The following is a 12,500-nucleotide window of genomic DNA, read 5'->3' as shown; positions in this document are numbered from 1 at the left end:
AAGAGACAGAGACAGAGACAGAGACACAGGTAGAGACAGAGACACAGGGGGCAGAAAGAGACAGAGACAGAGACACAGGTAGAGACAGAGACACAGGGGGCAGAAAGAGACAGAGACAGAGACACAGGCAGAGACAGAGACACAGGGGGCAGAAAGAGACAGAGACAGAGACAGAGACACAGGTAGAGACAGAGACACAGGGGGCAGAAAGAGACAGAGACAGAGACAGAGACACAGGTAGAGACAGAGACACAGGGGGCAGAAAGAGACAGAGACAGAGACACAGGGGGCAAAGAGACAGAGACAGAGGCAGAGACACAGGTAGAGACAGAGACACAGGGGGCAGAAAGAGACAGAGACAGAGGCAGAGACACAGGTAGAGACAGAGACACACGGGGCAGAAAGAGACAGAGACAGAGGCAGAGACACAGGCAGAGACAGAGACACAGGGGGCAGAAAGAGACAGAGACAGAGGCAGAGACACAGGTAGAGACAGAGACACAGGGGGCAGAAAGAGACAGAGACAGAGACACAGGGGGCAGAAAGAGACAGAGACAGAGGCAGAGACACAGGTAGAGACAGAGACACAGGGGGCAGAAAGAGACAGAGACAGAGACACAGGGGGCAGAAAGAGACAGAGACAGAGACACAGGGGGCAGAAAGAGACAGAGACAGAGACACAGGGGGCAGAAAGAGACAGAGACAGAGGCAGAGACACAGGTAGAGACAGAGACACAGGGGGCAGAAAGAGACAGAGACAGAGACACAGGGGGCAAAGAGACAGAGACAGAGACAGAGACAGAGACAGAGACAACTCACCAGCAGCTGTTATTCATCATTCGAGCGCTGATATCAACATGACAAAGAGACAGACCAGACAACAACAGGTTTTAATGACACTGTAATGACATTACAACAACAATAACAATTCAAACTGAACGCAGCGTTGCCGGGGTTCAGGCCGGGGCGTTGCCGGGGTTCAGGCCGGGGCGTTGCCGGGGTTCAGCTGTGTGCCGACTGTGCCACCATCAGGACAAATTGGACACATTGCCCTAGGACAAGTTCCTGCTGTACTATTTACCACGCTTGCCAAATATTGGAACTTAAAACCAAACTGATCATGCAATATTATTAGCTTTTTATGTATTTTGGACCATTTTCAATGATGATGACTACTTTAAACATCTTCTCCAGAACCGCTGGACCGATCGGAACCAGATTTGGTATACAGCATCTATGAATGCACATGTTCAAACACACTATAAACAATATGGCCGCTATGAGCCAATGAGCTTGCTTTAATGTTTGTTCCTGTCCAACAGCGCCACAAAGTGGCCAAACTCAGCCATATTTTACAGGTTAGGTAGACTCATATCCTTGAGCATGTGTGTACCATTGTACCAAGTTTTGTTACAATACGACTGTCCGTGACTGATTTATATGCATTTATGTGACAGACCACGCCCACATGAATGTTTATTGGTCGGTTGCAGCCATGTTGTTTGATATACTAACCTGGATTATCGTATGTTTACAGACCTTGGTCCATAGATGCCATATATTACGTTTTATGAAGACCAATCATTCAGTGCCAGAGGGAGTAGCGTTTTTCAGTGTTTTTCACAAAATTCCAAATGGCAGAAAATACATCATGGTTTTTACTTTATGGGTTATAGAGGCAAATATGTTCCTTGTGAGGAGAGAGTATCATGGACAAAATCTCATGACTCTAGATCACACAGGGTGCGGGGGCTGATCTTTCAAAGTTTGCATTGATCAGATTTGATCGCTTGATCAAAAAGTAGGCATACATGATGGAAGTTGGCATACATTATAAAACCAAACTGCTTTGATAGTGAAGCAGTCAGAGATTAAAGATGTGTGTATTTGTGTGTGTGTGTGTGTGTGTGTGTGTCTGCGTGTGAGTGTGCGTGTGTACGTGTGTGTTTGTGTTTGCGTGTGTACGTTTGTGTGTGTGTGCATGCGTGTGTACTTGTGTGTGTGTACGTGTGTGCGTGTGTACGTGTGTTCGTGTGTACGTGTGTGTGTGTGTGTGTACGTCTGTGTGTGTGCAGGTGTTACCAGCAGGCGGCACAGCAATCAGTGTGTTCTTCATCAATATTCTCCGTGTTGGTAGAGGCTGTCTCACTGGCTGGAAGACTTGCTAAGAGAGAGAGAGAGAGAGAGAGAGAGAGAGAGAGAGAGAGAGAGAGAGAGAGAGAGAGAGAGAGAGAGAGAGAGAGAGAGAGAGAGAGAGAGAGAGAGAGAGAGAGAGAGAGAGAGAGAGAGAGAGAGAGAGAGAGAGAGAGAGAGACAGCGAGAGAGCGAGAGAGAGACAGCGAGAGAGAGACAGCGAGAGAGAGAGACAGAGAGAGAGAGAGAGAGACAGAGTGAAAGAGACAGCGAGAGAGAGAGAGAGACAGACAGCGAGAGAGAGCGAGACAGAGAGAGAGCGAGAGACAGCGAAAGAGAATGTGAGAGTGAGAGTGATCGAGAAGAGATAGAGAGAGAGGGAGAGAGGGAGGGAGAGAGCGAGGGAGAGAGAGAATGTGAGAGTGATTGAGAAGAGAGAGAGCGAGAGAGAGAGAGAGAGAGAGAGACAGAGAGAGAGACATCGAGAAGAGAGACAGAGCGAGAGAGAGAGAGAGAGAGAGAGGGAGAGAGGGAGGGAGAGAGAGAGAGAGAGAGAGAGAGAGAGAGAGAGGGGGTGAGATGAGTGTGTGTGTGACAGAGAGGAGCAATCTATTTGAAATAGGGTCAAGTGATTTATCTCAAGACAAATTGAGAAAGAGACCCAGATACAGAAAGAGGAGATGGTGGTGTGCAGCGTGTGTCTGTGTGTGTGTGTGTGTGTGTGTGTGTGTGTGTGTGTGTGTGTGTGTGTGTGTCTGTGTGTGTGTGTCTGTGTGTGTGGAGTGCATGTGATCCTAGAATTATATGTGACTGTGGGAATGAGGCTTTAGCCTGCTCACTGAACTGCACAGCTTCCCAACAGCAAGAGTCATTAGCCCTAGATGTTAATTGGCTACAGCAGCCCACACACACACACACACGCGCGCTTGAACGCACACACAGAACCTACCGTGTGTTTCGTTTGAGTGGCTGAACCAGCCAAACTTCCCTTTCTTCTTGTCTGACAGATCCCCCAGGGTCGGACCTGAGGACAGAGGAAGACAGGAACATTCTGTTAGAACGGAACAGAATCAAGACAGTGACAGATTTCATTCGAATTATAGGTCCCAGTTGTAGCTGGAATTCTTAATGGTGAAACTGCCTTGTCCGTTTGGGATATTACAACAATAAAGAAGTTACTGTGAACAACCAACACTGTTTTTTCTCCTCTGACATCATTGCGCGTGTGAGAGAACAGATGATGCGCGACGCTCCTCAGCTCTGCTTCGCCAACAAAACAAAAACAACAGCCGTGGGGCGGACAGTGGCGCTACTGCGGATTCCATCTTTAAATGAAGTACAACTTATAAAGGCTTTATAAAGCATACATTAAGGCTTTATAAAGCATACATTAAGGCCTCATAAAGCATACGTTAAGGCTTCATAAAGCAGACATTAAGACTTTATAAAGCATATGTGAAGGCTTTATAAAGCATACATTAAGGCCTCATAAAGCATACATTAAGGCTTCATAAAGCATACATTAAGGCTTTATAAAGCATACATTAAGGCTTTATAAAGCATACATTAAGGCTTTATAAAGCATACATTAAGGCTTCCTAAACACTCATAAATGCTTCACAAAAACATCTAAAAGCATATGTCATACTCTATAAATGGTGCATAGTGTTATGTCACATTTGGCAATTCACCCAACAGTGGGAATGGTTATGTCACCCTTTATAGACCCTTTATACACCCTTTATACACCCTTTATACACCCTTTATACACCCTTTATAGACCCTTTATACAGCCTTTATACACCCTTTATACACCCTTTATAGACCCTTTATACACCCTTTATACACCCTTTATACACCCTTTATAGACACACGCACACACACACACGATACTCACGTCTGTTTCCGTCCTCGTCAAACTCATCCATGTCTTCAGCCTGTGTGATCCAGTCCATGTATCCAGACAGATCCTCCTCCATCTGTTGTTTCTCTCTCAGCTTCTGGAAGTCCCCTCGCGCCTGGGCCTTCTCTCTCTCCTTGGAGAACTCTCTGTATGATGATAACACACACATAATGTCAGGCATGTACACACACACACACACACACACACACACACACACACGGTCGTGATACTCACCCACTCAACACACCCAAAACCAGGTTGAGGACGAAGAAGGAGCCGAAGACCACCAGACTGACAAAGTAAACCCAGGGCATCTCAAACCCTATGGCATCATTCATCTAGTAGTAGAAGAAGAAGAAGAAGAAGAAGAAGAAGAAGAAGAAGAAGAAGAAGAAGAAGAAGAAGAAGAAGAAGAAGAAGAAGAAGAAGAAGAAGAAGAAGAAGAAGAAGAAGAAACAGAGAAGATATAGATGGAGAAACAGAGAAGATATAGATGGAGAAACAGAGAAGATATAGATGGAGAAACAGAGAAGATATAGTTGGAGAAACAGAGAAGATATAGATGGAGAAACAGAGAAGATATAGATGGAGAAACAGAGAAGATATAGATGGAGAAACAGAGAAGATATAGATGGAGAAACAGAGAAGATATAGATGGAGAAACAGAGAAGATATAGATGGAGAAACAGAGAAGATATAGTGAATAAAGAAAGACATAGTCTCAAAGTACTACAGTAATGTAGTTATCAGATTACAGTAAAGTAGAGTAGATTACAGTACAGCACAATAGAATACAGTACAGTAGAGTAGATTACAGCAGAATACAGTAAAGCAGAGTAGAGTACAGCAGAATACAGTCGAACTGAACTGGCTGCAAATTATGTACAAAACACCAAATGCCAGAATAAGGGTAAATGGCACATTATCGCGCTCTTTTGACCTACTAAGGGGGATAAGACGGAGATCCTCTGTCACCTTTAATCTTCATTTTAAGTATGGAACCGTTAGCCGAAGATATATGAAACAATTGGTACAGATCAATCAAGAAGAACACAAATTAGCAACGTATGCAGACGATGTGATTCTCTATTTAACAAACACACCTCAGTCATATCCCGCCACTATGGATTAAATAAAACAATCCCGTGTCATGTCTGGGTACAGAGTAAATACAGGGAAATCAGAAGCTATGACGGTAGGTCAACCAATATCCCAAGACATCAAAACTCAATTTAAACTGAAATGGCATCAACATAAACTGAAATACTTAGGGATTACTATCCCGTAAAATCTGATGAAACTACATCAGTTAAGGATTACTATCCCCTAAAATCTGATTAAACTACATCACTTAGGGATTACTATCCCCTAAAATCTGATTAAACTACATCAGTTAGGGATTACTATCCCCTAAAATCTGATGAAACTACATCAGTTAAGGATTACTATCCCCTAAAATCTGATTAAACTACATCAGTTAGGGATTACTATCCCCTAAAATCTGATTAAACTACATCAGTTAGGGATTACTATCCCCTAAAATCTAATGAAATTACATCAGTATAATTTTGGAACACTGGAAAACCAGCTGAAACAGGACCTACAAAGATGCAAATTAGTACCTTTAACAATAACAGGAAGAATTGAAACTATTAAAATGAAGAGATTTCTCTTTCTGTTCCTGAATCTACCAATAGATATTACTACAAATACTTTTAAACAGTGGGACAAACTCCTGAGAAAATGTATCTTGGGAGGAAGAAAATACTGTGTCAAAACTAAAACATTCAAACAACGTAAACAAGCAGGGGGAATAGCATTACCAAACCTAATGATTTATTATTACATTATTGTAGTCCCCTGTAGCTCAGTTGGTAGAGCATGGCGCTTGCAACGCCAGGGTTGTGGATTCGTTTCCCACGGATGGCCAGTATGATAATGTATGCACTCACTAACTGTAAGTTGCTCTGGATAAGAGCGTCTGCTAAAAATCTAAAAAAGTATTATTTATGCTGCCCAACTTAAATACATTCATTCGGCATCAACAGGTAAATGGAAAAACCAGTAAGTATACAGTTGAAGTCGGAAGTTGACATACACCTTAGCCAAATACATTTAAACTCAGTTTTTCACAATTCCTGACATTTAATCCTAGTAAAAATTCCCTGTTTTAGGTCAGTTAGGATCACCACTTTATGGCTTGAGAAAGTATTCACCCCCCTTGGCATTTTTCCTATTTTGTTGCCTTACAACCTGGAATTAAAATGGATTTTGGGGGGGGGGTTGTATCATTTGATTTACACAACATGCCTACCACTTTGAAGATGCAACATTTTTGTGAAACAAACAAGAAATAAGACAAAAAAAAAACAGAAAACTGAGCGTGCATAACTATTCACCCCCCCCAAAGTCAATACTTTGTAGAGCCACCTTTTGCAATTACAGCTGCAAGTCTCTTGGGGTATGTCTCTATAAACTTGGCACATCTAGCCACTGGAATTTTTGCCCATTCTTCAAGGCAAAACTGCTCCAGCTCCTTCAAGTTGGATGGGTTCCGCTGGTGTACAGCAATCTTTAAGTCATACCACAGATTCTCAGTTGGATTGAGGTCTGGGCTTTGACTAGGCCATTCCAAGACATTTAAATGTTTCCCCTTAAACCACTCAAGTGTTGCTTTAGCTGTATGCTTAGGGTCATTGTCAGTTGTAAATGAGAACTTGTTCTCAACTGGCTTACCTGGTTAAATAAAGGTTAAATAAAATAGAAAAAATAAATAAAATAAAAATTGTCCTGCTGGAAGGTGAACCTCCGTCCCAGTCTGTAATCTCTGGAAGACTGAAACAGGTTTCCCTCAAGAATTTCCCTGTATTTAGTACCATCCATCATTCCTTCAATTCTGACCAGTTTCCCAGTCCCTGCCGAAGAAAAACATCCCCACAGCATGATGCTGCCACCACCATGCTTCACTGTGGGGATGGTGTTCTCGGGGTGATGAGAGGTGTTGGGTTTGCGCCAGACATAGCGTTTTCCTTGATGGCCAAAAATATCAATTTTAGTCTCATCTGACCAGAGTACCTTCTTCCATATGTTTGGGGAGTCTCCCACGTGCCTTTTGGCGAACACCAAACATGTTTGCTTATTTCTTTCTTTAAGCAATGGCTTTTTTCTGGCCACTCTTCCGTAATGCCCAGCTCTGTGGAGTGTACGGCTTAAAGTGGTCCTATGGACAGATACTCCAATCTCCGCTGTGGAGCTTTGCAGCTCCTTCAGGGTTATCTTTGGTCTCTTTGTTGCCTCTCTGATTAATGTCCTCCTTGCCTGGTCCATTTTTTAATAATGGACTTAATGGTGCTCCGTGGGATGTTCAAAGTTTCTGATATTTTTTTATAACCCAACCCTGATTTGTACTTCTCCACAACTTTGTCCCTGACCTGTTTGGAGAGCTCCTTGGTCTTCATGGTGCCACTTGCTTGGTGGTGCCCCTTGCTTAGTGGTGTTGCAGACTGGGGCCTTTCAGAACAGGTGTATATATACTGAGATCATGTGACACTTAGATTGTACACAGGTGGATTTTATTTAACTAATTATGTGACTTCTGAAGGTAATTGGTTGCACCATATCTTATTTAGGGGCTTCATAGCAAAGGGGGTGAATACATATGCACACACCACTTTTCCGTTAGTTATTTTTTTGGATGAAATAAAACAATCCCGTGTCATGTCTGGGTACAGAGTAAATACAGGGAAATCAGAAGCTATGACGGTAGGTCAACCAATATCCCAAATTATTTTTTTAATTTCACTTCACCAATTTGGACAATTTTGTGTATGTCCAGTAGAGTTCTTTATTTTATTTTGTAAAAACTTTTTTAGGGGGTAGATCAGCTTTAATATTGCAGATAGATTGTAACTTCCAGCAATGTAATTGTCTGCATCACTTCCAATCCCCCATATGTTTTTTTCTTCTCGCAAATATATATATATATATATATACACACACACATACATACATACATACATACATACATACATACATACAGTGGGGAAAAAAAGTATTTAGTCAGCCACCAATTGTGCAAGTTCTCCCACTTAAAAAGATGAGAGAGGCCTGTTATTTTCATCATAGGTACACGTCAACTATGACAGACAAAATGAGAAAAAAAAATCCAGAAAATCACATTGTAGGATTTTTTATGAATTTATTTGCTAATTATGGTGGAAAATAAGTATTTGGTCAATAACAAAAGTTTCTCAATACTTTGTTATATACCCTTTGTTGGCAATGACACAGGTCAAACGTTTTCTGTAAGTCTTCACAAGGTTTTCACACACTGTTGCTGGTATTTTGGCCCATTCCTACATGCAGATCTCCTCTAGAGCAGTGATGTTTTGGGGCTGTCGCTGGGAAACACGGACTTTCAACTCCCTCCAAAGATTTTCTATGGGGTTGAGATCTGGAGACTGGCTAGGCCACTCCAGGACCTTGAAATGCTTCTTACGAAGCCACTCCTTTGTTGCCCGGGCGGTGTGTTTGGGATCATTGTCATGCTGAAAGACCCAGCCACGTTTCATCTTCAATGCCCTTGCTGATGGAAGGAGGTTTTCACTCAAAATCTCACGATACATGTCCCCATTCATTCTTTCCTTTACACGGATCAGTCGTCCTGGTCCCTTTGCAGAAAAACAGCCCCAAAGCATGATGTTTCCACCCCCATGCTTCACAGTAGGTATGGTGTTCTTTGGATGCAACTCAGCATTCTTTGTCCTCCAAACACGACTAGTTGAGTTTTTACCTAAAAGTTATATTTTGGTTTCATCTGACCATATGACATTGTCCCAATCCTCTTCTGGATCATCCAAATGCACTCTAGCAAACTTCAGACGGGCCTGGACATGTACTAGCTTAAGCAGGGGAACACGTCTGGCACTGCAGGATTTGAGTCCCTGGCGGCGTAGTGTGTTACTGATGGTAGGCTTTGTTACTTTGGTCCCAGCTCTCTGCAGGTCATTCACTAGGTCCCCCGTGTGGTTCTGGGATTTTGCTCACCGTTCTTGTGATCATTTTGACCCCACGGGGTGAGATCTTGCGTGGAGCCCCAGATCGAGGGAGATTATCAGTGGTCTTGTATGTCTTCCATTTCCTAATAATTGCTCCCACAGTTGATTTCTTCAAACCAAGCTGCTTACCTATTGCAGATTCAGTCTTCCCAGCCTGGTGCAGGTCTACAATTTTGTTTCTGGTGTCCTTTGACAGCTCTTTGGTCTTGGCCATAGTGGAGTTTGGAGTGTGACTGTTTGAGGTTGTGGACAGGTGTCTTTTATACTGATAACAAGTTCAAACAGGTGCCATTAATACAGGTAACGAGTGGAGGACAGAGGAGCCTCTTAAAGAAGAAGTTACAGGTCTGTGAGAGCCAGACATCTTGCTTGTTTGTAGGTGACCAAATACTTATTTTCCACCATACTTTGCAAATAAATTCATAAAAATCCTACAATGTGATTTTCTGGAATTTTTTTCTCTCAATATGTCTGTCATAGTTGACGTGTACCTATGATGAAAATTACAGGCCTCTCTCATCTTTTTAAGTGGGAGAACTTGCACAATTGGTGGCTGACTAAATACTTTTTTTCCCCACTGTACATACACATACATATATATATCCTTTAAAAATATATATTTCCCTTTATTACTTTCCAACCCTACCACCCCTTCCCTAATTGGAGTAAACTAGTGAACAACAACGCTTAGGCCTCTACTTCCAGCTTATACACACTATATACATTTTATGGACACAGTCAATTTACAATAATTCTATTTTGTTTGTTTTTACTCCTGAACTTCCTCTACCCTCAACCTCTCCGATCATTTTCATGATGTCCATCCGGTTTGCTTCTATATGCCATATATTTCTAACTGTGCTCTTTCACAAAAGCTCTCAACCTATAACCTATATACTTATTATGGACACAGTATGCTTACATTATTAGTTATCTTGTTATTAGTTGTTGTTAGTTGTTATTAGTCCCATCCTTCAACTCCATCCAACACCTCCCATCTATCTCTTAACACCATCCATATAGGATTTCTATTTGCCATATATTTTTCAACTGTACTGTGATGTTTTACAAAAGTTCTGAACCTTTCTATTCTCATTGTTTCTACAGATTGTAAATTGAAAATACTTTTTTTTTGCTACAAGTATTATTATATTATTGATTGATTGACTATGACTTTTCAGAACACCCAGTAATGCTATCTGCAGGGTTAGCTCCAGGTAAATATTGCAATCCTTTAGCCATTCCTGGACCTGTGTCCAAAAACAAGCTACAAATGGACAGAACCAAAACAAATGATCTAATGATTCTGTCTCTTCGCAGCAAAAGCTGCAGAGCTGGGAAGATTGTATCCCCCATGTAATAACATTCTATTCGATTCCCACGGGGGGGCAGTATGAAAAATGTATGCACTCACTAACTGTAAGTCGCTCTGGATAATAGCGTCTGCTAAATGACTAAAATGTAAAATGTATTGGTAGCAAGAATTTTATATAATAATTTAAATTGAAAGATTGTACGTTTTGAATCCGGCGTCGTTATGCGTATCAGTTCATAAACACTATGCCATGGGATCGGTACGTCAAAAATCTCTTCCCAACTATTTTGAAATCTATATGGGACGGCTGTCAATCCTTTGGTCCTTAAATTTAACTGGTATACTTTTTTATTTATCACAGTTTTCTTTAACCAATTATGTTCTTTAATGCAAGGCCGACAGACAAGTTCCTTACTTTTTCCCCCTTCCACTTTTCTCTTCCATTTTTGCGGTAATGCTGCAATTATTTGGTTGTAATTTTGGGTAGAGCAGACATTTCCATATGTTTTTGTTAGCTGCATGTGTGACATAACTCCACCAGTCCTACCGATGATATCATATACGAAGATTATACCTTTTTTAAACATTTTGTCAATAAAAATAGTTTTTTTTTATCAATTAGTATATTTGAGTTTAACCACAATATTTTTACAGTAAAGTTCTTACCCAGTAGAGTACAGTAGAGTCGTTACCCAGTAGAGTACAGTAGAGTCGTTACCCAGTAGAGTACAGTAGAGTCGTTACCCAGTAGAGTCGTTACCCAGTAGAGTCGTTACCCAGTAGAGTACAGTAGAGTCGTTACCCAGTAGAGTCGTTACCCAGTAGAGTCGTTACCCAGTAGAGTACAGTAGAGTCGTTACCCAGTAGAGTCGTTACCCAGTAGAGTACAGTAGAGTCGTTACCCAGTAGAGTACAACAGAGTCGTTACCCAGTAGAGTACAGTAGAGTCGTTACCCAGTAGAGTACAGTAGAGTCGTTACCCAGTAGAGTACAGTAGAGTCGTTACCCAGTAGAGTACAGTAGAGTCGTTACCCAGTAGAGTCGTTACCCAGTAGAGTACAGTAGAGTCGTTACCCAGTAGAGTCGTTACCCAGTAGAGTACAGTAGAGTCGTTACCCAGTAGAGTCGTTACCCAGTAGAGTACAGTAGAGTCATTACCCAGTAGAGTACAGTAGAGTCGTTACCCAGTAGAGTCGTTACCCAGTAGAGTCGTTACCCAGTAGAGTACAGTAGAGTCGTTACCCAGTAGAGTCGTTACCCAGTAGAGTCGTTACCCAGTAGAGTACAGTAGAGTCGTTACCCAGTAGAGTACAGTAGAGTCGTTACCCAGTAGAGTCGTTACCCAGTAGAGTACAGTAGAGTCGTTACCCAGTAGAGTCGTTACCCAGTAGAGTACAGTAGAGTCGTTACCCAGTAGAGTCGTTACCCAGTAGAGTACAGTAGAGTCGTTACCCAGTAGAGTACAGTAGAGTCGTTACCCAGTAGAGTACAGTAGAGTCGTTACCCAGTAGAGTACAGTATAATTCTTACCCAGTAGAGTACAGTAGAGTCGTTACCCAGTAGAGTACAGTATAATTCTTACCCAGTAGAGTACAGTAGAGTTGTTACCCAGTAGAGTACAGTATAATTCTTACCCAGTAGAGTACAGTAGAGTCGTTACCCAGTAGAGTACAGTATAATTCTTACCCAGTAGAGTACAGTAGAGTCGTTACCCAGTAGAGTACAGTATAATTCTTACCCAGTAGAGTACAGTAGAGTCGTTACCCAGTAGAGTACAGTATAATTCTTACCCAGTAGAGTACAGTAGAGTCGTTACCCAGTAGAGTACAGTAGAGTCGTTACCCAGTAGAGTGCAGTATAATTCTTACCCAGTAGAGTACGTCGGTCCACCCCTCCATAGTGATACACTGGAACACCGTCAGCATAGCGAAGAAGAAATTGTCAAAGTTGGTGATTCCTCCGTTGGGTCCAGCCCACTTTCCTCGACACTCAGACCCGTTCACTACACACTGACGACCGTGACCCGCAAATGCACAGGGCACAGGGTCATCCTCTGCAAAGTTATCTGGAGGAGAGAGAGAATGGGGGAGAG

At 42.1% G+C, this 12,500-nt stretch overlaps 1 protein-coding gene across 1 annotated transcript in view; it reads right to left on the bottom strand.

Moving 5' to 3' along the window:
- cacna1fb (calcium channel, voltage-dependent, L type, alpha 1F subunit) overlaps positions 1-12,500 on the bottom strand; it is a 204,206-nt gene that overhangs the window by 96,658 nt on the left and 95,048 nt on the right. Inside the window, exons 7-12 of the mRNA XM_041845927.1 lie at positions 12,277-12,473; positions 4,271-4,374; positions 4,031-4,182; positions 3,083-3,157; positions 2,083-2,164; positions 820-846 (exon numbers count right to left, since the gene is read on the bottom strand). Coding sequence (XP_041701861.1) covers positions 820-846; positions 2,083-2,164; positions 3,083-3,157; positions 4,031-4,182; positions 4,271-4,374; positions 12,277-12,473 — 637 coding nt within the window. The remainder of the gene's footprint in view (positions 1-819; positions 847-2,082; positions 2,165-3,082; positions 3,158-4,030; positions 4,183-4,270; positions 4,375-12,276; positions 12,474-12,500) is intronic.

Source organism: Coregonus clupeaformis, chromosome 24, assembly GCF_020615455.1.
Source record: "Coregonus clupeaformis isolate EN_2021a chromosome 24, ASM2061545v1, whole genome shotgun sequence".
Lineage (NCBI taxonomy): Eukaryota > Metazoa > Chordata > Actinopteri > Salmoniformes > Salmonidae > Coregonus > Coregonus clupeaformis.
Note: the sequence above shows the minus strand (reverse complement) of the source record. Positions and strands in the feature narration are given on the sequence as shown.